Source organism: Apis mellifera, linkage group LG5, assembly GCF_003254395.2.
Source record: "Apis mellifera strain DH4 linkage group LG5, Amel_HAv3.1, whole genome shotgun sequence".
Taxonomy (NCBI): Eukaryota; Metazoa; Arthropoda; class Insecta; order Hymenoptera; family Apidae; genus Apis; species Apis mellifera.
The window spans coordinates 10,931,666-10,954,281 of NC_037642.1; the positions used below are offsets into that span (position 1 = coordinate 10,931,666).

The window sequence follows — 22,616 nt, forward strand, 5'->3', positions numbered from 1 at the left end:
TTATTCTTGGAAAATATTAAAAGATATAACATTTTATGAAATTTATAGCAAATATTTAATAAAAAAAAAAAATAAATTTTAATATTTATTAACTCTATATCTATATCTTGAAATTTGTACATAATATATATATATATATATGTATACATATACATATATATATATTAAAACTATAATGGAAATAAAAATTCGAGAAATATCTAGTATTCGATATATTATTTTAAAAAATAATAATATAAATCGAATAAAATCAATGAAAAAATAACAATGGAAATATTATATAACATTAATTTTTTTTTTTATTAACATACGTAACTTTATTAAATTAAATTAAATTTGCGTTATTAAATATAATATAAGCATGCATTATATGTTTTAAAAAGAAATTCACATGGAGAATCAAATATACTTTATACAATATGTTTTTGTAACAGATTTTTTTGTATTTTAATTAAAATCAAAATCACTTTCTGTATTTGATATATTTCTTTCGATTGTGCTATCTGTATCAGAATCCAACAAAGATTTAATTACATCTTTCGTTTTTTTTTCTTCGTTTCCAGAAGATAATTTTTCATTTTTACTCTCAACTTTTGCGTCAAGTTTTTCTTCTTCTATTTTTTCACGTTTTAATTCTTGTTTTAATTCTTTGCATTCTTCTGTTTCTTTATCCTCTTCTTGTTGTATCTGATTAGGATCATAATCAGTATATGCAAAAGATTGATTTACATGGGTGTCGCTTACTTGATTCGAATCATATTGTTGGTCATAAGCATATTCATATTGTTGATTCGTACCTTCCTGGTATTGTATGTTAGGATCATGTTCATACTGATTTTCAGAATCATATTGTTCGCCTATATATCCTTCGTATTGTTCGCTCGATCCTTGCATATATTCTTGATTAATATATTCTTGATATTCTTGATTTTCATTATTTTCATACATTGCATTTTCTTCATAATTATGTTCTTGATTAGTTTCATACGACGCATTTGGATCATAATTTTGATTTTGATTAGTATCATACAATGCATTTGCATTGTAATTTTCATCTTGATTAATTTCATATGAAATGTTTGAATCATAATTTTGTTTCTGATTACCTTCATACATATTTTGATCATAATTTTGACTCTGATTATTTTCGTACAATGCATTTTGATCATAATTTTCTTTTTCATACACAGCATAATCTTTATTTAAATCGGTATATTCAGTTTCATAATTTTGCATATAATTTTGTGTTTGATTAGAATCTTCGAAATAATTTTGATCGCCATATTCATCATTTTGCACCATTACCTCTTCTCTGTTATTTTCAGATACGTTATTTTCAGATACAAAATTAATTTCATCACTTTCTTGTATTTGCTCATTGTCAACTTTATTCTCATCATCAATCTGATTTTTCGTTGATTCTATATCTTGAACAATATTTTCATTGTTTGCATATTTTTTATTTTTGTATTCTATTTCTTGTTGTTGCGAAATATGTTCACTTATTTCTACCTCGTTTACGATTCCTTCTTCCTTTGGTTCAAGACTTTCTTCTTTTAATTCATTTTTCGTGCTATCTGTATCCATATATTTTTCACTAACATTTTCTCTACAATTTTTTTCATCTTTTCGATTCTCCGCAGTATTTTCCTCTAAATTTAAAGATCCAACTTGCTCTACGTTATCCTTTAATTTAAAATTATCAATAACAAGTTTTTCCTTGTCTAAATGATTTTCAGCTTGTTGAGTTAAATCTATTTCCTTTACCCATTTCTGTAAAACATCCACATTCCACGGTTCTAAATCTTCGACGGTGTCAAACAAATCTTGATTAAGATTCGATTCTATTGCAATATAAATATTATCTTTCTCATTACAATTTTCTTTCTGTGTATTTTTTAAAGTAACACTCTTATCATCCTCCTCCATAATTTTATCGCCCAATGAAATATCGGAATCATTGTGCTCATCGCTTTTCATTTTAATTAATTGCTGTTGAGATTGTCTTGGACTGTCTTTATCTAGACTATTAATACTCTCTTTCCTACAATTTTCAATATTTTGAAGTAGATCTAATTTTGGTTTATGTAACTTAATATCGCTGCTAATTTCGTCTTTCGCGAACGCGACGTAGTTTCTTTCGAAAATTGGAATATGATTTTGCATGGTTTCAACATTTCTATCTTTATTCACACGTTCATTTCCAGAACCAGCAACATTTAAATCCATTGTTCTGGACGCGAGATCATCCGCCAACGCCAAAACCTTTTCGACTTCTTTAGATATTTTTTCTTTCGATTGATTCTTTCGTTCGACAAAATCTCCTGAATTATCATTCGAAATATCAAGCATGTTATCGGTTATATCTTCCTCTTGATCAATTTCTTCCAAACTCTGAGTATCAAGGTCGTAATGAAGTTTCCGAATTTTATCAATGTAACTGTCCAATTCATTTTCTACGATCATCGTTGTTCTACGTTTTTCCTCCATTGCGGATTGTTTCGTCGACAATCTTGTATTAATTTTTCGAGGCGAGATTTTTGGGGCAAAATGTTTGTGACGTTTTATCGCATTTTCAACGTCGAAAGTCTTCGATGAACGCACAGGAATATCGCTGACAAATTTATGCTTCGGTTTAAAATAATTAGATCTTTTCCACGAATAATCAAAGTAATTTGGAGAAACTTGTCTCGATAACATCAGAGATTTATTTAACGAAGGTGTATCGTTTTGTTTTGTAGATGTTGATATTGTTCCGTGAATTGGAGATAATTCGTCAATATCTTTTGTCTGCGTTTGTATATCGTTCGACAATATTTTATTATTTTCTTGTTGAGAAGATTGTACAACTGATGATGAGTATTGTAAATTAACCGGAATACGTCGATTTTTAGTTATATCCAAGGATTTACGTTGTGACGTTGTATCATTACGTTCCGGATTTATAAAATGGGTAATGGCGTGGGATATTTCCATTTGTTTCGACAAAGGTTTATTAAAATTGTAATGCGAAAGAGTTTGTTGATTTAACGAACTCGATCGATTTGATGATGGAACGTGTAGATTCGAATCGATTTGTACATAGGGCTGTTTTCGTTGTGGCAATAAATTTTGAGTTGGTAATTGTTGAATCAATTCGTTGTTTTGTAAAATTATCGGATACGATTGGAAAATATTTTGTTGACTTGAATCATTTGATTGTGTGATATTTCGTTGATAATAATCATAAGACGTGTTTTGAACCGATTTTATTAAGTCTTCTGACGCGGATGACGGAGAAATCGATCGATTCTTTTGAGAATTCAATCGCAATAATTTAGGTGATAATACATTTTCTACTTCAGGAGACATTTGTTTCATAGTGATTTCCTTTTTTAAATATTTAGCTTGATTTGTCGTATTGTCGTCATTAATATTATTTGTCGATGAAAGAGGAATCGTATGAATACGATGAAGATAAGATTCATATTGTTTCTGGAAAAACGAGATATTCTATGTTGCAATATTTAACAACATGTTAATAACACATTTTAAATAAATATTTAATATTTTATATCTACTATAATTATATACTATGCATTAATTAATAAATTACTATATATTATAAATTATTTGCTAGAATTAATTTATGCAAAAGTTATACATATATTGAGTTTCTCTATATTTATATATTTGTTTATTATTAAAATGATTGCAAAGATTAAAAAAAAACTCACTCTAAGAATGTTAAGTCTATCCGTTTTTGTAGACATCAACGTGAGACTATTATCTACTCTATCCAATGCTTCAAAAAGTTTATGATTCTTTTCGTCTCTTGTGCGCTGTTCTTCTAAAAATTCTATATATCTTAAACGTAATCGATTTATACACGCATCATGCCTGAAATATCAATAATTTTAAGTATAAAAGATTTCTCTTTTTTTAGAAAAAAAATTTTTTCTAAAGAAAAGTATCAATTTAAACAATCATAATTGTAAGATCATTAAAAACAAGTTTATTATATTTTATTAGAATCAATTTATCATAATTTATTGAATATCTACTAAATATACACTTCATAATATATATGTATGTATATATGATCGAAGAACATTGCGTGATCTTGACAAAAAAATTATGTATAATACATTTATCTACATAATTATATTCGTTTATGCATCTGCATTAATTATATTAAAATAAAGATTAAAATATCAAATTACAAATATTTCTTATATGTTTTTATGCGATTGAAGTTTTCAATCTCTGAAGGTTAAAATATATATTTCAAAATATAAACACAAAGAACACGAAATTCATGCTCGAAGTCAATTATAAGACAAAGTTAGTATTGATTGTGACAACTTTCTTAAAACTAGGTCACTTCCTAATCAATACATAATCTCCAAAATTCTATTGTTATTATTATTACGTAAAACAGAAATATAATCGATAACAAGACAATTATTTGCCACTGTGCAATATCGTTTTTAAAAAATAAAATTTTTTTTCTGTTTATATATTAAAATTAATGATTATTTATAAAAATAATAAATTTAATAATAATAATAAATTTAATAAGTAAATAATTTTAAAATTTTACCTATTACGAGATTCCTGTACAAGTATTTTGAATCTTTCTTCTAATCTTATCCTTTCTTCCTCACTGTAACAATTATTTCGGGAACATATATAATAATCTATTTATTTATAATTTTATAATTCTACAGTTATTAATAAATTTTAATATATTGTCACTATATTGTTACTATATTTATATAAAAAAATATACTTACCTTTTTCGCAACTTTTCTTGTAGTTCCAACATTTTCTTATAATAATCATAATTATCGTAAAACGATGTCATAATTAATAACAACTTATAATTCAACTTGAAATTAATTCAAAAATTTAAGTTATCGACTGTATCGACATTCGATATTTGGCGCTTATTATGAAAAATTTTAATAAAATTGACAATAATAAACAATATTTACATATAACATATTTCGCATAACTAGTAAACATTTTATATATAACCATATATAATGTAACAAATATATATTAAATTTATAAATAATGAATATTTACTTTGATACTTTGTAAAACCGTTTCAATTATTGATTAAATAATTGAAACAAGTGATCAATAAATTCATTAAATATTTTACTTATTACGATGTAATATAAATTTATTTTATTTTGAATAACCATAACAAGAATTATTGTAACGATCTTTCTTTGGTTCGGTACTACGAACGACTGTCGTATTTGACGTTGTGCAATGAATAGAGTTGAGGGTGTTACAGCAAGTAAACATGCAGGTGTTGTCCCTACTCCTATTCTAACTCACGCAATAATATTTATTTAAAATTTTTATTTAATGATATAAAGTTAATATAAAGTTTTTATTTAATAATACAAAAATAATGTATTAAAAATAAAAAAATCTTGTTTAAAATAATATTTATATTAATCTAAATTTTAATTCATTTTTATTAAAATAATTATTATTAAATATTATAATCAATTTTGCAAAAAAAAAAGAAAAAATTTATTAAAATAATAAAAAAAAGTCTGTTTATACATTTATTATTTGTTATTATTTTTAATTTAATTTCAATTATTTTTAAAAATAAAATATTCATTTTTAAATGTTAAATATAAGTTTATTTATACTTTTTATATAGAATAAATAGAATAAATATTCGTATCGAAATTATATAAATTATTTTTTTCTGGAAATAAACAGATTATTACAAAATAAATAAATAATGAATCAAAATAAATTTAAATCCTTATATCTGTAATATATTTTATTGATATTTTTCTGATTTTTTTTTTATAAAAATTATTATATTAAAAATTTATTGAAACTATATAATAATAAAAACATTTTAATATATTATTATTTATATATTATACATATTATTTTTTTATATTTTATTACATTTTATTAAGCATCATCTTTTCTAATATAAACTGCACACAAATGTTCATGTAATTCTGGTGTGTTTTCTGTAGCCATATATAATTTATGTTGTAGACAATTTTCAATAAGTTTAAATTCTCTTTGAATCTATATTTAAATAATTTTTTTAAAATTATATATTGTCATTTTTTTATTAATTTATTTTTTGTAAATTTTGTAAATAATTATAGTTATATAATTATACCTTAATTACTTTATGTGAACTTGCTCCTTTTGTTGGTCGTGTTATATTAGTTGATCTCAATTTAATAATTTTATCTTCAAATGTTCCTTCTTCTATTGTTGTTACACCAAAATTGTGAGATAAAAGTAAATGTATTTTATTTGTATCAGGTATTATTTTTAAAAAACCCATTTCATAATGTAATGGTTTTTTTGTCTCAGCATCCCAACTTTTTGCAACATAATTTAATATTGGTTGACCAATAGAATACCAATTCATTTCTTCATGATATTCAAAAGGTGTAATTGTTGGAAATTTACCATTTCCAGGACAATTCTCTCTAGTTTTCCATATACCTTTCAACCAAGCTAATGGTTTGATTGCTTCGTGCATTGTTAATTTTTTCATATCTAATGAAAAAAATATTTTATGTAATGTATATTTTTATGTAGACATTTAAATATTTTTCAAGAAAGAAATAACTATTATTTAAATATTATGACATAATACTAACCTTTATCATAGAAATATTCTTTTTTATATTTTAGAATTTAAAAAGTTCTTATAATATTTATTCCTTTAATGATTCGAAATTTTTCTTTTTTGATAATTATCAGAAATATATTATTCATAAAAATTATAACAGTATATGTTTATAATAATATATTATATTAAATATTACTATCTATCAATATTAGAAGATATTAAAACCAATGAACCACAAAGTATCTTTTCGTATTCAATTATTGCTTATTTAATTCAATATTTGCATGTAATCACATATTCAAAAAATTTTATTTTGTTCTCAATTTAAATTTTGTGAATTATATTATAACATCGATTTTCATATTATATTATGTAGTAAAATAACCTTTAAATTAATAGTCATCTATAAGTATATATGTATATATTTATCAAAATTTAAGTAGACATACAAACGTAGTGAAAATACGTTAAATATTAATAAATTTTTAAACAAATGCAAAAATTTAAAAAGAAACCCGTAATTTCAAAATAGTAATATGGCGACAACAATTTACAAATTCAAGTAAATTATATCGCATATATCTGTTTAGAGTTAGTACTTTTTTCTAATAATTATGTAATAATTTTATTATTTTTTAATTTACGCAACATATTAATCATAAATCATTTATTTATTTTTTTTGGAATTTGAGTTCATACTATTTATTTTAAGATATATATCTTCGATATTTATATAATGATCAATGATTAATATTTAAAGAATTATTATTCATATAAAATAATTTTTTTATCAAATTTTTAAATATAATATTATTATTGCTTATAATGAAAAAATAATAAATAAAATATTGGTTTAATTAATATATATATATTAAATTTTCAGATTTTATAAATTATTTTCTTTTTTTATTATAATTAATTTTCCAAACAATTTTAATTTAAATATATCATTGTTGTTTCATAATATCATATTATACATGATCTTATTATACACATTATGTATATATAAACACAGTTATATGTATATATATTTTAGAAGAATTATGGCTGTTTCAATCAATGAAATTTGTGAAAATACTAAACTAGCTCGTGAAATGGCTTTAACTGGAAACTATGATACATCTGGAGTTTATTATCAAGGTGTTGTTCAACAAATTCATCGGTTACTTGCAAACATTGCAGATGCTACCCGAAAAGCTAAATGGCAACTTGTACAACATCAAATTGTTCAAGAATTTGAAAAAGTAAAAGCAACTTCAAATACTTTACAACTTTTTAAAGTTGATACGCATGGAGAAAGGTTATTAGGTACTATTATTTATGAAAAATATTTGATAAGAATATGTACACAATATAATAAATATATACATATATATATATATATATATTATAAATAAAAATATAAATGTAATAAAATAAATTTTTAGGTACTTCGTGCTTATCATTTGAAGAGCCTACAAGAGATCCAACTTTATGGACTTATAATAATTCAGATAATTCATGGAATCAAACACCTGCAAGAGATCCAGATGTATGGCCACCTTTAACACCTGCTGAACAAAAGTAATTTTTTTAAATTAGTAATAAATTTAAAATTATGTTGTGTTACATTATATTAATGTTATTAAATTATATTTATAGAAATATTAAACCATTAAAAAATCAATCAAAACAACAAAATAGAACAAGTATACGAAAATCTGTAACTACTGGAAAAAGATCAGATACCAAAGCAATGGTTAAAAAAGATGATAGAAAAATACAAAAAAAAGATGATATAAACAAAGTATATTTCATTTTTATTATATAAAGTATATATATAAAAAATGATACATACAAAATATAATTAATTTAATTTTTATTATATTTTTACATATAGTATAATATTATAAGAAATAAATAACTTTTATAGGAAAAATTGGAAACTGAAAAAATAGATATAGAAGTAGAAGAACGTAAATTTGAACCATCTGGAAATGATAGAGATTTGGTTGATTTATTAGGTAAACTATATATTATATTATATTAGTAACTTTAAAATAAAATAAGTTGTTATATATATTTACATAAATATTACAGAAAGAGATATTGTTCAAAAAAATCCAAATATTCATTGGGATGATATAGCTGATTTGCATGAAGCAAAACGATTATTAGAAGAAGCTGTTGTTCTTCCAATGTGGATGCCAGATTTCTTTAAAGTATATTTAATAATTTTGCATATATTACATTTCATATAATAAAATATAATAAAATATGGATCGTTTTTTCAGGGAATTCGTCGCCCTTGGAAAGGAGTACTTATGGTTGGTCCACCAGGAACTGGAAAAACAATGTTAGCAAAAGCTGTAGCTACTGAATGTGGAACAACTTTTTTTAATGTATCATCTTCTACACTTACTTCAAAATACAGGGGAGAATCAGAAAAACTTGTTCGTCTCCTTTTTGAAATGGTATTTATAATTTATGCTTTTTATCTTTTTTCAAAAAATGAATTTAAAATTTTTTATTAATTTTTAATTATTATGGATATTTATGCAGGCTAGATTTTATGCTCCTAGTACTATCTTCATTGATGAAATTGATTCTTTATGCTCTAGAAGAGGATCTGAATCTGAACATGAAGCTTCACGACGAGTAAAATCTGAACTTTTAGTTCAAATGGATGGTATAAGTTCCAATAGGTAAAATAATTACATAAAATTAATTGTAATTCATATAAATATTCTATAAAATAAAAAATAATATATAGTATATATACTATACTTTATAGAAATTTATAAAATAAATAAAATAAGTTTTTTTTTTAGTGAAGATCCAAGTAAAGTGGTAATGGTATTAGCAGCTACAAATTTTCCATGGGATATTGATGAAGCTCTTCGAAGACGATTGGAAAAACGTATTTATATTCCACTACCAAATCGTAAGTTTTATTAAAATTTAATAGAAATAATTTCTATAATGTACACTTCAATTTCCTAAAAAAAAAAAAAAATTGGAGTACACAGGTGAAGGTAGAGAAGCATTATTGAAAATTAATCTACGTGAAGTAAAGGTAGATTTATCTGTAAATTTAGCAGATATTGCGAAAAAATTAGAAGGGTATTCTGGTGCAGATATTACAAATGTTTGCAGGTAAACAAATATTAAAAATATATTTATATAATTTTATATATATAATATACATGTATATTTTACATATATTTAAATATAGAGATGCATCTATGATGTCTATGAGGAAAAAAATTGCGGGCTTAAAACCTGATCAAATCAGACAATTACCGAAAGAAGAATTAGATTTACCTGTATCTGCTGCAGATTTTGATGAAGCTGTTGAAAGATGTAATAAGAGCGTTTCTCAAGAAGATTTAGAAAAATATGAAAAATGGATGAGTGAATTTGGTTCTTCTTGATACCATTCTACTCAAAAAATATAAATTCACAAAGAGTTTATTCAAAAATATAATTGCTTATTTAGATAGATATTGTTAAAATTTTTTGTTTGTCATTATTGACAAACAAAATATATAAGCATTTTTAAAAATATATTTATCAATATAATAATTATCGAATTTTTAAAATGATATTCTTCATTATATTAGTATTATTAACAACTTATGTTTTTTTTACTTTTTAAGTTTAAAGAATAATACAAATTCATATTGTTTTAAAAAATCAAAATTTCTATTAAAATTACATAATATATTATATATAAACAAAAGTTGCATAAATTAAACGATATTATAAAATATTATATATATGAAACAAAATAATTCAACTTCATATCATATTATTATTAATTTAACTATAAAATTAAATTGAAAAATAATATTTTTGAATATTTTTATGATTCATAGATTTTAGTTTATTAAGTTAATTGTTATTTAAAGTTTATTTTTATTTAAGTAATGCTCTTTTATAATTAATTTAAATATTTTGAAATAAAGATATTGTAAAAAATAAGTTTTAAAATTTTCAATATATATTTAATCTTAAACTTACTTAAAGAAATATAAGATATTCGAAATTAATTTTGTATTACATTATATTAACTTTGGATTAAAATGTAAATTAAATTGTTGTTTTTAATAGTGTAAGTTATATTTTAATAAAAACTGCAATTTTTTCTTAAAAATCCAATATTTTTGTAAAAATATAATATAAAATTATATATAATATTATAAACAAATTTAATTCATATTAAAAATAACATATTATCAATAATTAAATTTTTTGGGAGCACAACCTTCCTTTCTTAATTTTTTAGTTTCTTCATCAATATTTTTTGAATCTTTTGGTGCTTTATAATTTGATACATGGTCAACTCTTATCGTTCTACCTAAAATCTAAAATTACATAATTATTATTGATTTTATTACATATTATTTTTACAATTATTTTAACAATTATTTTATTTTTACAAGTATTTCATCTTTCATTATTATTAAAGAATTTAATATGAAAATAACAATAATAATAATAATATTTCAAAAATATTTTTACCTTAGTACCATTAAAATTATCAACAGCTAATATTGTACTTCTTTGATCTTCATAGCATAAAAAACCATATCCTTTTTGCTTTCCTGTATCTTTATCTCTAATTAAATTTATATTTACAACTTCTCCAAATCTATAATGATAAACTTATTATTATTAAATTATTTAATAATATTATTAAATAAATAATAATTAATATTTATTAAATAAATATTTAGCAATTATTTTCAATTTTATACTTACTGAGAAAATACTGTTATTACATCACCTTCTGTTAAATCATATGGTAATCCACCAATAAAGATCCAAGCACTATTTTTATATTGATCATGCCAAGATGTTTTTCTATCGCCTAATAATTCTTGTTCTCCAAGTTTTTGTATATTTTTTACGTTTCTAAATATACGATATTTAATTATAAACGATTATAATTAAATAAATAATAAATTATTAGATTTATATTTGCAAATGAACTTTATAAAAATACTCACGTTAAAGGATTCATTTTATATATACTAAAAAAATAATATATTAAAAAAATTATTTTATACTATATACAATATTTTTTAAATTTTATACGATATTGTATTATTTATACAAATATATAGTTACATAATATACATTTATAATAAAATTTAACTCATTTTTTGATACTTGATGATACAATTATACAAAAAGAACTATTTTAATATATATATATATAATATATATATGTATATATATATATAAGTTTATTAAAAAACGATATTATAGTTACACTGAACATAAGTGATGTTTTAGAATATAACCTCAAAAATAGCTTACATCAACATAAATAATTTTATGTAAATATAAATAAGAAAAAAATAGATAAAGGTGTTATTATATTAATAGAAGAAATTGAGAAAAAAACTGAATTATTTGAAAGTTAAAATCAAGTAATTATTAATATATTCTTCATATGACATCTTAGTTTATTAATATAATTATATCAGATAATATTTAATGTCGTAACAACTTTTTTTTTTATAATGATTTGTATAAAATAAAATGATTAAAAAATAAAATGATTAAAAAAATAAAATGATTAAATTAATGATTATAATTAATATATATATTTCTACATGTATAATATATTTTTAAACAAATATAAATTGCTTCTTATTTAATAAAAAAAGAGCAATATGGTATTAACAACAAGAATGTCACATAAAGTAAATAGAATTTCTTATTATTATCATAATGTTTTTGTAATATTTTTGTTAATGTTTACATTATTTATAATATTAATTATGACATATCATATTTTTAAATTTGGGAGTACACAAAAGCGTTCTGTATATAATCCCATTGTCCTTAATGATTTACATTCATTACCTGTACAAGTAATAGATGCAGATTTTGCAATGGCAGATATCACAAATAGTTCTTGCACATACTTCAGTTGTTTTAATGTTTATCGTTGTGGCAGTCAAGGAAATAAGCTTTTAGTATATGTTTATCCACCAAAATTATATGTAGATTCATTAGAAAGATCTATAACAAGTCATATAACAAAAGAGTTTTATCAAATTTTAAATACAATTATTTCAAGTAAATTTTACACACCAAATCCATATGAAGCATGTATCTTCATTCCTTCAATTGATACATTAAATCAAAATAGATTAAAATTACAAGAAGTTTCACAAGCTCTGAAATCATTGCCATTGTAAGTTTCTTTTTATTTTATATATTTATATAAAATATAAATATAATATTAAAAAAATTTTTATTAAAAGTATAATTTTATTATGTGAAATTTATTCAAATTTTAGCTGGAATAATGGAGAAAATCATTTGATATTTAATATGATACCTGGAACTGTACCTGATTATAATACAGTTATTGATGTACCTGTTGGAAAAGCAATGATTGCAGGTGCAGGAATGTCTTCATTAACATATAGATCTGGTTTTGATATCAGTTTACCAGTATATAGTCCTCTTGTAAATAATCTTAAATTAAATTTTAATAATACAAGGTAATAAACTTTATAATCTTTTAATTATTCATAATAATAAATATTTATATATTCTAGACCATGGTTAATCATATCATCTCAAATGAACATTAATTCTGCTTCTGAACAAGATTTGTTAGAAATTAAATCTATATCACCAAAAGATATTTTTATATTAGGTACATGTTTTCACTATAATTCTATGAATAACACAATTCGATGTGCAGGAGAAGATGTTTATAAGTATCCTAATGTGCTTCAAGTATGTAATAATCATTATAATTAAAACAAATAAAATTTTGTATTATATTAAAATTAATATTGTTAGACAGCAACATTCTGTTTAGTAATACGAGGTGCAAGACTTGGTCAAACTACACTTTTAGAATGCATGGCAGCAGGTTCTATACCTGTAATTATAGCTGATTCTTTGACAATGCCTTTTCATGGTATAATTGATTGGACTAGGTATTATATATTATAATAATTAATTATATATTAGCTCTTTTATAATTATATAATAAATATATTTTATGTGTAGAGCTGTTATATTTATACGAGAAGTAGATATTTTATCATTAATATCAGTTTTAAAAAAAATATCTCAAGAACGAATTATAGAACTTCAACAACAGGGTGCATGGCTTTATGAAAAATACTTTAAATCTATGGAAAAAATAATAGAAACCACGTTGGAATTACTTGCAGATCGTGTATTTCCACACTTAAGTAGAGATTATACATTTTGGAATATACCAATTCACAAGGAAAGTCAAAATTATATTAATTATATAACAATTATCAATAAATTAAATTAATTATTATTTTATTTATAAATGTAGGATATTACATCTCCGTTGTTTTTACCTATTACTGTGCCAAAAACTCGAGGATTTACTGCTGTAATTTTAACATATGACAGATTAGAATTGCTGTTTCTATTAATTAATAAACTTGTTAAAGTACCAAGTTTATCTAAAGTTCTAGTTATATGGAATAATCAACAAAAAGATCCTCCACATCGTAAATTTTAATTTTTCATATTAATATTTTAATATTATAATCTTTAATTTATAGTATAAAATTTATATATAATATTATTTAAATTAAAATTTTTTTATATATTATAGCATCTAGATGGCCAAAGTTAAGTAAACCATTAAAAGTTATACAAACAAAAGAAAATAAACTATCTAATAGATTTTATCCTTATGATGAAATTGAAACTGAAGCAGTTTTATCAATAGATGATGATATTATTATGTTAACTGCTGATGAAGTAGAATTTGCTTATGAGGTTTGTATATAATTTAAACGATAATAATGATAGTAATAATAATAATAATAATAAATAATCATTAGATATGGAGAGAATTCCCAGATCGAATAGTTGGTTTTCCCTCTAGAATTCATATGTGGGACAATGGAACAAATTGTTGGAAATATGAAAGTGAATGGACTAACAGTATTTCTATGGTTTTAACTGGAGCTGCATTCCATCATAAAGTAATATAATATTATTATATGATATTTTATTATTATTTAAACAGATTTAGATTCCAACAAACTTTTATTTCAGACATCAAAAATATAATTTTTTAAATTTTGTTATTCCTTCCTGAAAAATAATATTTTTAATATTTCCATTATAAATTTCCTTATGATCCCGGATATTCCTGAACAAGTTTCTGAAAAAATTAGGTATAATGTTTTATTTGTAATTTAATATATAATATCTTTTTTCATTATATAATTATTAATATATTTCAGTATTGGAATTATATGTATACTACTGCTATGCCTGGTGACATAAAAGAATGGGTTGATGAACATATGAATTGTGAAGATATAGCTATGAATTTTTTAATAGCAAATATTACAGGAAAAGCACCTATAAAAGTAAGTTTATTATAATTTTTTTTAATTTGAGATATATTTAATATATATAAAATATTTAATATTATGATATAGGTGACACCAAAGAAAAAATTTCGATGTCCAGAATGCACAAATACTGAAATGTTATCAGCAGATTTAACTCATATGGTAGAACGTACTCAATGTATAAATAGATTCTCTTTAATTTATGGATCAATGCCATTACAATCAGTTGAATTTCGTGCAGATCCAGTTTTATTTAAAGATATATTTCCCGAAAAACTTAAAAGATTTAATGATATTGGAAGTTTATAAATATTTATTCAAAATATAATAATAAAAAAGCTTTTTGTTATAATATTATATGAATATTAAAATATTATATAATACAAATTAAGAAATATAAAATTAGTATGAAATAAATTATCTACTAAAATATAGTTGAATTATATCATATTAATAATAGATACATATTCATTTTATTAACAACACATTTTATTATATATTTACTTTTTTTTTATTAAATTTAAATAAAATTTAATAAAACATCAATTTTTTTATAAAAAGAATAAATAATTTATATTTATAAAATCTTATATTTTTTAATTATTTCGAAATTTTAAGATCATTATTATATTTTTATTTATTTATTTTTTTTAATTTTAATAAATTCAATGATGATTCAATATAATATAAATATAATACAATCAAATATGATACATATATATTGTTTTGATTTTTATAAAAATGGATAAAACTTATAACATCGCAGATATTTTATTATATTTTTTTTTGATACTTTTTTTATATCATAATTATAAAGATTTTTATATCATCATTTTTTTTTATATCATAATTATAAGATATATTTAAATTAATTAGAAATAAATAATTATTTTAAGTAGTTTCTTATATGGTAATATGGTATAATAATATTGTCTTGCACAAATCATAAATTCATTAATACACTATGTGATTTTAAAACAAATTCCTTCAACAATTGCTTTTTTACCAACTTCATGAGATGGAAGAACAGCCATATGACTCTAAAAAGAATAAATTAATAATAAATATTATTTATATTTATTTTTATTTTAAGAAATGAACAATCTTACCATTGGCGTTTGTTCATTTGAATTCATGTAACCTATTATCATTGAATTTGTAGAATGGCTCCAAAGGAAATCCCCTAATCCTTCTTGTGGTGCATATCGTATAGCAATAACACCTCCAAGTTTCTGTTCAAGTCCATACAAAAATTTTGAATCTAAAAAATTTGTATTTCTATAAAAACATTTTATCTATAAATCATAATTTGTTCACTCTAATAAAAGATATTTTTAATATTGTAAAATAATAATAAAGTAGTTACGAGTTTTCACCGATAAAATCAGCTTTCATAGAATGATACAAGTTGGTAATAGGACAAGAACTATGTGATATAGCTTCTGCAACTGTTCGTGCAAGTAAAGTACGAATAAGATGTTCTCCACAGCCTGATGTGCTTGTTCCTATAGAATATTTATCTTTATATGCCCATGTACCACATCCCCACATTCCTGCCTTAAAATTATAATTATAATTATTTAATCATTTTCAAATAAAACATTTATACATAATAATAATAAAAAATAAATTTGTAAAATATACCTGTCCCACTCTTCCAGGATATTTTAAAATAATACCACCACTAGAACAAGCTCCAGCAATATTTCCTTCTTTATCAACACATATTGCTCCAACTGTATCCATTCTTTGTTTGGTATACTATATTATTCAATTAATTTAAAATTTTATTTAAAAAACTATAATATAATAAAATAAAAAAAATAAAATATTAAAAATTATTTACCTTTTGAACATCTGCATTAGAATTTTCTATTTTTCTTTTATAATGTTTATACATTTTCTGTGCTTTTGCTATAAAAATATAAATGTAATAAAATATTTATTAAATTTATATATAATAAAATATTATCAAAAATCATAGAAATGTATAATTTATAATTAACAATTTCTAAATGTATACGAATAATAAAAAAATAAAAGATTTTACATACTTGAAATTAATTGTTCTGGAGATAAAGTTTGGATTCTCATTTCTTGTGCCCATACATGGGCACCATTCCCAACTAGAAAACTACATTATATTTATTTATTTTTAAATGAGTAATAAAAAAAATATTATTTTAAATCTTTAAAATATTAATTTTTAATAATTATACCTTGGAGGAATTCTACCATATGCAATTTTAACTGATTGATGTTCACAAAGTCGTTTTGCCAATAAAACAGGATTTTTTATTCCACTAACTGCACCAACAGCTCCAAATTGCAATGTAGTACCATCCATAACGCTTGCATCACATTCTACGGTTCCTTCTAATGTAAGATTAGAACCAAATCCAGCATTAGTTAATGGAGAATTTTCTAATACTATTACAGTTTCTACTACAGCATCTAATGAACTACCACCAGTTTTTAAATTCTGTATACCCTTTAAAAATATTATTGAATTATATTATAATATATTAAAATATTATAAATAAAAAATTTAAAATAACTTACAGCTTTGCATGCTTGACGACATAATTTTTGATATTTTTCTTTAAGAGTTTCGGAATGTCGTCCTGCCCCTAATAAAACATATTAATATAATACTCAGCATATAAATTAAAATATAAAATATAATAAACATATAATTATATATATATTATAAATATAATAAACATATAAATTAATTAAAATATTAATTTATTTTTTTTTACAATTATGCTTAAATATACGTTTCCAAAACTAATAACATACCTACATGAACAGCAATAAATCCATGATTAATATTACTCATTATAATATTATTATTAAGTTTTCAGTGTTATTAAATATTTATATTTCTTTTTTTTTTTTGATTTCTGATCATCACATATATAATTTTTGTATTAATTTTCATTTATATTTTGTAAATATTTCTAAATAAAATTATATAGATATATAAATATCTATTTATTTATATCTATTTATTTAATTTATAATTTATATTTAAATAAGATATAAAAATTTGTAGGTTTTTATTATATATTGTAATCACATTACCTATAAAATATGTATAAAATTATCTTTAAACACGCATGCGTAATTACATACTTGAATCTATAGTTATATATAATACTATGACACAAATTTTTATGAATATATTTTATAATTTAATTATTTTAAAATATTATAGAAATATGTATTTAAAAACATTATTTAAAAAGTCTAAATAACTTAAATCAAAATTTTGAATTTTTCTAATACAATAAATTATATTAAATAAATGAAACTACAATGATCAAAATTTAAGTCAAATATTCAATTATAAATTGTTGGCATAATTAATGTACATATTAGCCGAAAATATCATATCTAGATTGAAAAGATCATAAAGTAAATCTTATTTACTTTTTTTTATAAAATAAAAAATTTATTTAAAATTATATAGTTTATATTTATTTAAAATTTATATAGTTTAAGCAAATATATAAATATAAAGTATATTAAAACAAAAAATAAAAATTAAGAATTAAATTAAATATAAATAAGTTATTATATATTATTTACATTATTGTATTAAATTATTTAATTTATTAATTTAATTTATCATAATAAAATGTTAGAAACAAACATTTTATAAAATCGCGGGAATCTGAAACTAGTAACTATAGTCACTTAAGTATCTATATCATGATAAGATCCAAACATTGAATTTACCTAATAACCGCTTTTATCTTTAATAAATAATAGATTGTGCATTAAGTCAAGTTCACACAATAAAAGGATAGAATAAAACAATTTAAATATAGAACTTTTTTTGATTGTCCAGTTTTCGCCATCTGGTGAAAATGAATGTCGGTCGATTAAAACTTATATAGTTATTGAAACTGACGCTAAAGGGCGTAAATTTTTGCATAAAATACGCGGGAGTTGTCTATCCATAGTTCGTATTAATACCAATGGAATTGAACATACAGATTTATTACTTGCTATGTTTAAATTTATATGTGAAGTACGTAACATGTAACAATTTTTTATGTTCCCATGAAATACTACAAAATTTAAAATACCGGTTATTAACATAAAATATCAATTTTTGCAGTATTAAATCAAATGAAGGCTTTTTATATTAGGTACATTTATATTTTCAAATTTATGTGTAATTATATTTATCATTTTTAATGAATGATTTATATTTATTTTTACATTTATTTTGATTAGGATGCCTCAATTAACATAAGGATTATTTTAGGTTACTTGAATTAACAACATAGTAGCCATCTATTTCAACTTTATATATACTTACATATAAATACATATATATACATATATATATAATATATATATATATATATATTGTAAGTACCACATTTAAAATTTCTTTTTTGATGATGTTAAATATTTATATATTAAGTTATGTTATTTTATTATAAATAATAAAAATGATAAAAATCTGATGAAATTTTCAGGATTAAGTGACAGATAATAAAAGGCATATAATTTATAATATATTGAATGGCCATATTAATAAAAAACATTTGGACTTTGTGCTACAAGCAATTGTTTTCTTACAACAATCATGTTGTTGTTCGACTTTTTAAAAAAATTTTTTGGGTGGGTAGATGAAGCACCTAGAAAACGTAGAGCAGTTTCATTTAGTTTGGAAAAAGAATTTGTTACTCCAAAAAAACATCGTTGTGATTATAAGACTATTAACGTGGAGGAAGAACCTATTGAAATTAAAGATGATAGTGATGAAGATGAAGTTCAAGTTATTACTAAACATAAATATCCTTCCATTAAGGCTTCTAGTAAATTAAATGGTACATGTAATAATAGTAGAGAAAAATCACTTACTTGTTGTTCTTCATCTTTTTCATCATCAAAATCTCAACCATGTTATGACAAAGTAAATATAGGATGTTCTAGTAATAAAAGTGGAAGAATACAAAATATTGAATCACATCAACAATGTTCAACATTGATTAAAACTCATCGTTTAAGGGAAAAAAATCAGTATGAAGAATTATTACAAAATTTTCTCCCACGTAGGATACATGTCATATGTGATAAAAATGATGATAAAAGATCTACACAAGAACCAATAGAAGTAATAGATTTAGAAAGATCTAGTTCTTCAACTCCTTTTTCCAAAACTCAGTCAGCTTCTAGAAAACATGATAGAATGTTACAAATGCATTGGAGTACTCCAATTAAAGAAAAAAGAGATACAGAAATAATTAATTTAGATAATGATGAAAAAGAAGAGCTAATACATTCCATTCATAATAAAACATTGTCTCATAGAAAAAATGTTATTGAAAAAGAAAAATTTTCACAAAATAAATATACTGAATGTATAACTACAAACACATTAAGAGATCAATTAGCAGCAAAAGCTGTAATGAGGGAAGATTTTATTCCTCAAGTAGCAAAACGTTATAATGAACGTATTGAACAACGTTATAAAGAAGCAGAAAAACTTAAAAAAATGACATGTGTATTATCTAAACATAATCGTTTAGCAAGAGAAGCTGCTTTAGAAGAGCATTTAGCCCGCTCTATGAGGTTATGTGAAGCCGTTTTAGAAGAAAAAGAAGATTTAGAAGAGCCAGAATTGCCTACTTTAACAGAGGAAATGCTGCAAGAAATAAAAAATGCTCTTATCTCTAGGCCACCAGATGAAGTCCTTGTTGAAGGGTTTGGTCTAAGAATTACAAGAAAAGATATTCATACATTAGCTGACCTAAATTGGTTAAATGACGAAGTAATAAATTTTTATATGAATTTACTAATAGCCAGAAGTACCACTAATGACAAATATCCAAAAGTACATGCTATGAATACATTTTTTTATCCAAAATTAATCTCAGGTGGACATTCATCACTAAAAAGATGGACTAGAAAAATTGATATTTTTGCACAAGATCTTATAGTTGTTCCTATACATTTAGGTATTCATTGGTGTATGTCAATAATTGACTTTAGAGATAAGTCTATTCGTTATTATGACAGTATGGGTGGCAACAATTCAAAATGTCTATCAGCACTACGACAATATTTGGAAGATGAAAGCTTGGACAAAAAAAAACAAAACTATGATACTAGTAACTGGAAGTTAGAGTGTGCCAAAAGTATCCCACAACAAATGAATGGAAGTGATTGTGGTGTTTTCTCTTGTATGTTTGCTGAATATATTTGTGCAAATAAAAAAATCACATTTACACAGCAGGATATGCCATATTTTCGAAATAAGATGGTTTATGAAATATTAAAATCCAAGCTTTTATAAAATAAATATTATTTATTTAGAGAATTATTGACAATGAATAATTTAAATAACTTTCAGCAACTTCCAAAAATTACAAAATATTTTAGCAAAAGTTTATTATTGGATAGAATATTCTGAAAATATAATATTTATACTAAAAAGTATATTATTCATATTATTATCATAGTATTAAAAGAAGTTATACAGTATGATTTCTTTTATATTGTCAGAAGTATAATTTTGTTTAAAAATGGAATGTTGTTAATTTTTTGCAATGTAAAAAAGAACAGTACTTTGTAAACAAAAGTTTAAAAAATGTCATAATAAATAGTATTTCCTCATAATAATAATATCATATCTATTTTAATAACAAAATTCATTTCATTATAATATTTGCCTATTGCACATTCTTTATAAAAAATGAAAAATGTAATGTATTATAACACTTTATTTCGAATAAATGTAAAATTTTTAAAATTACTTATGTATGAATATTTTATGTTTAAAACTGTTTATGTAATAAAAAATATGTTTTCTAATTATGGTTTTATTTCAACATTTTGAATCAATATTACATGTCGATCTTTATTATATTATAATAATATAATTATATATTAATTATAATATATATATATATATGTTACAGAAAAAAGTGATAATGTAGAATTTGTTTTTTATTATTTTTCGAAAAATAATTAGTATTATATCATTTAAATTTAGCTTTAATTTAATCTTTATACATTTCTCTTTTATATTAAAAATTTTAAATAAAAAAATTAATTTAATTAGAAAATTTTATCTTTATTTGAAAAAATAGAGTTTTGTAGATAATATGGATTTTCTAATTATCTTAAGTGGAGATTTTTATTGATGTAAATATATTGATTATAATATTTAATAAATTTAGTATTATTATCTTTATTATTATTAAAATATACATTTATATTTTTATTTTTATATATAATTTATTTTTCAAAAATTAAATTTTTTTTATAAAATTATATTCTTCGAGATATGTGTAAATATGTGTATATATATATATATATATATATATATATATATATATATATATATATATATACATATATAATAAAAAAAACATTTATTAAAGTAAGAATTAATTAAGAATTAATTAAAAATTACGTTTCATTTTATTCTGATATATACTTAATTTCATATTAGCAAAAATAAATTAATATTGTAAATTTTTTTATTTTCATAAATTATTAAAAAATTTCATAAAATTTTTTATTATAATAAGTAAATACATCAAACTAACTTAAAACATTACAAGAATTATCTATGGATAAAAAAATAATATACAAAAAATTAA

At 21.6% G+C, this 22,616-nt stretch overlaps 7 protein-coding genes across 11 annotated transcripts; 3 read left to right on the top strand and 4 right to left on the bottom strand.

The window, feature by feature from the left end:
* Nucleotides 1-398: 398 nt before the first annotated feature.
* On the bottom strand, nucleotides 399-5,092 carry LOC100578382 (interaptin). The gene is made up of 4 exons (XM_016912198.2): nucleotides 4,776-5,092; nucleotides 4,583-4,645; nucleotides 3,717-3,879; nucleotides 399-3,474 (listed from the first exon to the last, which is right to left on the bottom strand). Exons 1-4 carry the CDS (start codon nucleotides 4,844-4,846, stop codon nucleotides 448-450), a joined length of 3,324 nt encoding a protein of 1,107 aa, XP_016767687.2. The 5' UTR covers nucleotides 4,847-5,092; the 3' UTR covers nucleotides 399-447.
* An 827-nt stretch (nucleotides 5,093-5,919) lies between these two features.
* Nucleotides 5,920-6,857, bottom strand: LOC107964437 (THAP domain-containing protein 4). The gene is made up of 3 exons (XM_016912203.2): nucleotides 6,648-6,857; nucleotides 6,155-6,543; nucleotides 5,920-6,057 (listed from the first exon to the last, which is right to left on the bottom strand). The coding sequence occupies exons 2-3, from the start codon at nucleotides 6,539-6,541 to the stop codon at nucleotides 5,935-5,937; spliced, it is 510 nt and encodes a 169-aa protein (XP_016767692.1). The 5' UTR covers nucleotides 6,542-6,543; nucleotides 6,648-6,857; the 3' UTR covers nucleotides 5,920-5,934.
* Nucleotides 6,858-6,951: 94 nt separating this feature from the next.
* On the top strand, nucleotides 6,952-10,356 carry LOC413966 (katanin p60 ATPase-containing subunit A-like 1). 2 transcript variants are annotated; one of them, XM_006567701.3, is made up of 11 exons: nucleotides 6,952-7,181; nucleotides 7,656-7,927; nucleotides 8,047-8,182; nucleotides 8,261-8,405; nucleotides 8,532-8,622; nucleotides 8,699-8,820; nucleotides 8,893-9,072; nucleotides 9,161-9,303; nucleotides 9,430-9,542; nucleotides 9,628-9,754; nucleotides 9,834-10,356. In XM_006567701.3, exons 1-11 carry the CDS (start codon nucleotides 7,156-7,158, stop codon nucleotides 10,030-10,032), a joined length of 1,554 nt encoding a protein of 517 aa, XP_006567764.1. In that variant the 5' UTR covers nucleotides 6,952-7,155; the 3' UTR covers nucleotides 10,033-10,356. The 2 variants fall into 2 exon arrangements, with proteins under 2 accessions (XP_006567764.1, XP_006567765.1); XM_006567702.3 differs by having other exon boundaries at nucleotides 6,954-7,210.
* Nucleotides 10,357-10,824: 468 nt separating this feature from the next.
* On the bottom strand, nucleotides 10,825-11,662 carry LOC107964436 (RNA-binding motif protein, X-linked 2-like). The gene is made up of 4 exons (XM_026440576.1): nucleotides 11,611-11,662; nucleotides 11,363-11,515; nucleotides 11,123-11,252; nucleotides 10,825-10,965 (listed from the first exon to the last, which is right to left on the bottom strand). The coding sequence occupies exons 1-4, from the start codon at nucleotides 11,622-11,624 to the stop codon at nucleotides 10,837-10,839; spliced, it is 426 nt and encodes a 141-aa protein (XP_026296361.1). The 5' UTR covers nucleotides 11,625-11,662; the 3' UTR covers nucleotides 10,825-10,836.
* Nucleotides 11,663-12,234: 572 nt separating this feature from the next.
* Nucleotides 12,235-15,411, top strand: LOC726216 (exostosin-2). 2 transcript variants are annotated; one of them, XR_001702926.2, is made up of 11 exons: nucleotides 12,235-12,809; nucleotides 12,916-13,122; nucleotides 13,180-13,363; nucleotides 13,430-13,569; nucleotides 13,643-13,868; nucleotides 13,944-14,124; nucleotides 14,232-14,398; nucleotides 14,464-14,607; nucleotides 14,681-14,802; nucleotides 14,872-15,000; nucleotides 15,073-15,083. XR_001702926.2 is itself a non-coding variant. In XM_006567700.3 (10 exons), the coding sequence occupies exons 1-10, from the start codon at nucleotides 12,283-12,285 to the stop codon at nucleotides 15,292-15,294; spliced, it is 2,127 nt and encodes a 708-aa protein (XP_006567763.1). In that variant the 5' UTR covers nucleotides 12,239-12,282; the 3' UTR covers nucleotides 15,295-15,411. The 2 variants fall into 2 exon arrangements, 1 of the variants encoding a protein (XP_006567763.1); XM_006567700.3 differs by lacking the exon at nucleotides 14,681-14,802 and having other exon boundaries at nucleotides 12,239-12,809; nucleotides 15,073-15,411.
* A 407-nt stretch (nucleotides 15,412-15,818) lies between these two features.
* Nucleotides 15,819-17,930, bottom strand: LOC552236 (threonine aspartase 1). 2 transcript variants are annotated; one of them, XM_006567695.3, is made up of 9 exons: nucleotides 17,788-17,930; nucleotides 17,548-17,615; nucleotides 17,205-17,476; nucleotides 17,040-17,119; nucleotides 16,832-16,899; nucleotides 16,630-16,746; nucleotides 16,352-16,542; nucleotides 16,095-16,263; nucleotides 15,819-16,025 (listed from the first exon to the last, which is right to left on the bottom strand). In XM_006567695.3, the coding sequence occupies exons 1-9, from the start codon at nucleotides 17,825-17,827 to the stop codon at nucleotides 15,948-15,950; spliced, it is 1,083 nt and encodes a 360-aa protein (XP_006567758.1). In that variant the 5' UTR covers nucleotides 17,828-17,930; the 3' UTR covers nucleotides 15,819-15,947. The 2 variants fall into 2 exon arrangements, with proteins under 2 accessions (XP_006567758.1, XP_624615.1); XM_624612.5 differs by having other exon boundaries at nucleotides 15,824-16,025; nucleotides 16,095-16,246; nucleotides 16,362-16,542.
* Nucleotides 17,931-18,827: 897 nt separating this feature from the next.
* On the top strand, nucleotides 18,828-21,319 carry LOC413926 (sentrin-specific protease 1). Of its 2 annotated transcripts, XM_006567697.3 has the most exons (4): nucleotides 18,828-19,024; nucleotides 19,115-19,145; nucleotides 19,234-19,370; nucleotides 19,482-21,319. In XM_006567697.3, the coding sequence occupies exon 4, from the start codon at nucleotides 19,592-19,594 to the stop codon at nucleotides 21,302-21,304; it is 1,713 nt and encodes a 570-aa protein (XP_006567760.1). In that variant the 5' UTR covers nucleotides 18,828-19,024; nucleotides 19,115-19,145; nucleotides 19,234-19,370; nucleotides 19,482-19,591; the 3' UTR covers nucleotides 21,305-21,319. The 2 variants fall into 2 exon arrangements, with proteins under 2 accessions (XP_006567760.1, XP_003251079.1); XM_003251031.4 differs by having other exon boundaries at nucleotides 18,828-19,145.
* The last annotated feature ends 1,297 nt before the right edge of the window (nucleotides 21,320-22,616 follow it).

Bases quoted from the DNA above. Each gene is read 5' to 3' on its own strand.
- LOC100578382 (XM_016912198.2), bottom strand. From the start codon at position 4,846: ATGACATCGTTTTACGATAATTATGATTATTATAAGAAAATGTTGGAA. The intron at 4,646-4,775 runs GTAAGTATATTT...TAATTGTTACAG, and splicing joins CAAGAAAAGTTGCGAAAAAG to TGAGGAAGAAAGGATAAGAT. The intron at 3,880-4,582 runs GTAAAATTTTAA...TTGATATTTCAG, and splicing joins GTACAGGAATCTCGTAATAG to GCATGATGCGTGTATAAATC.
- LOC107964437 (XM_016912203.2), bottom strand. From the start codon at position 6,541: ATGAAAAAATTAACAATGCACGAAGCAATCAAACCATTAGCTTGGTTG. The intron at 6,058-6,154 runs GTATAATTATAT...ATTTAAATATAG, and splicing joins GTTCACATAAAGTAATTAAG to ATTCAAAGAGAATTTAAACT.
- LOC413966 (XM_006567701.3), top strand. From the start codon at position 7,156: ATGGCGACAACAATTTACAAATTCAA. The intron at 7,182-7,655 runs GTAAATTATATC...TATATATTTTAG, and splicing joins ACAACAATTTACAAATTCAA to AAGAATTATGGCTGTTTCAA. The intron at 8,623-8,698 runs GTAAACTATATA...TAAATATTACAG, and splicing joins AGATTTGGTTGATTTATTAG to AAAGAGATATTGTTCAAAAA.
- LOC107964436 (XM_026440576.1), bottom strand. The intron at 11,253-11,362 runs GTAAGTATAAAA...TTATCATTATAG, and splicing joins GTAATAACAGTATTTTCTCA to ATTTGGAGAAGTTGTAAATA. The intron at 10,966-11,122 runs GTAAAAATATTT...ATGTAATTTTAG, and splicing joins ATAATTTTAATGGTACTAAG to ATTTTAGGTAGAACGATAAG.
- LOC726216 (XM_006567700.3), top strand. From the start codon at position 12,283: ATGGTATTAACAACAAGAATGTCACATAAAGTAAATAGAATTTCTTAT. The intron at 13,364-13,429 runs GTATGTAATAAT...TAATATTGTTAG, and splicing joins AGTATCCTAATGTGCTTCAA to ACAGCAACATTCTGTTTAGT. The intron at 15,001-15,072 runs GTAAGTTTATTA...ATTATGATATAG, and splicing joins CAGGAAAAGCACCTATAAAA to GTGACACCAAAGAAAAAATT.
- LOC552236 (XM_006567695.3), bottom strand. From the start codon at position 17,827: ATGAGTAATATTAATCATGGATTTATTGCTGTTCATGTAG. The intron at 17,477-17,547 runs GTAAGTTATTTT...ATATTTTTAAAG, and splicing joins GTCGTCAAGCATGCAAAGCT to GGTATACAGAATTTAAAAAC. The intron at 16,264-16,351 runs GTAACTACTTTA...ATGTTTTTATAG, and splicing joins GATTTTATCGGTGAAAACTC to AAATACAAATTTTTTAGATT.
- LOC413926 (XM_003251031.4), top strand. From the start codon at position 19,592: ATGTTGTTGTTCGACTTTTTAAAAAAATTTTTTGGGTGGGTAGATGAA.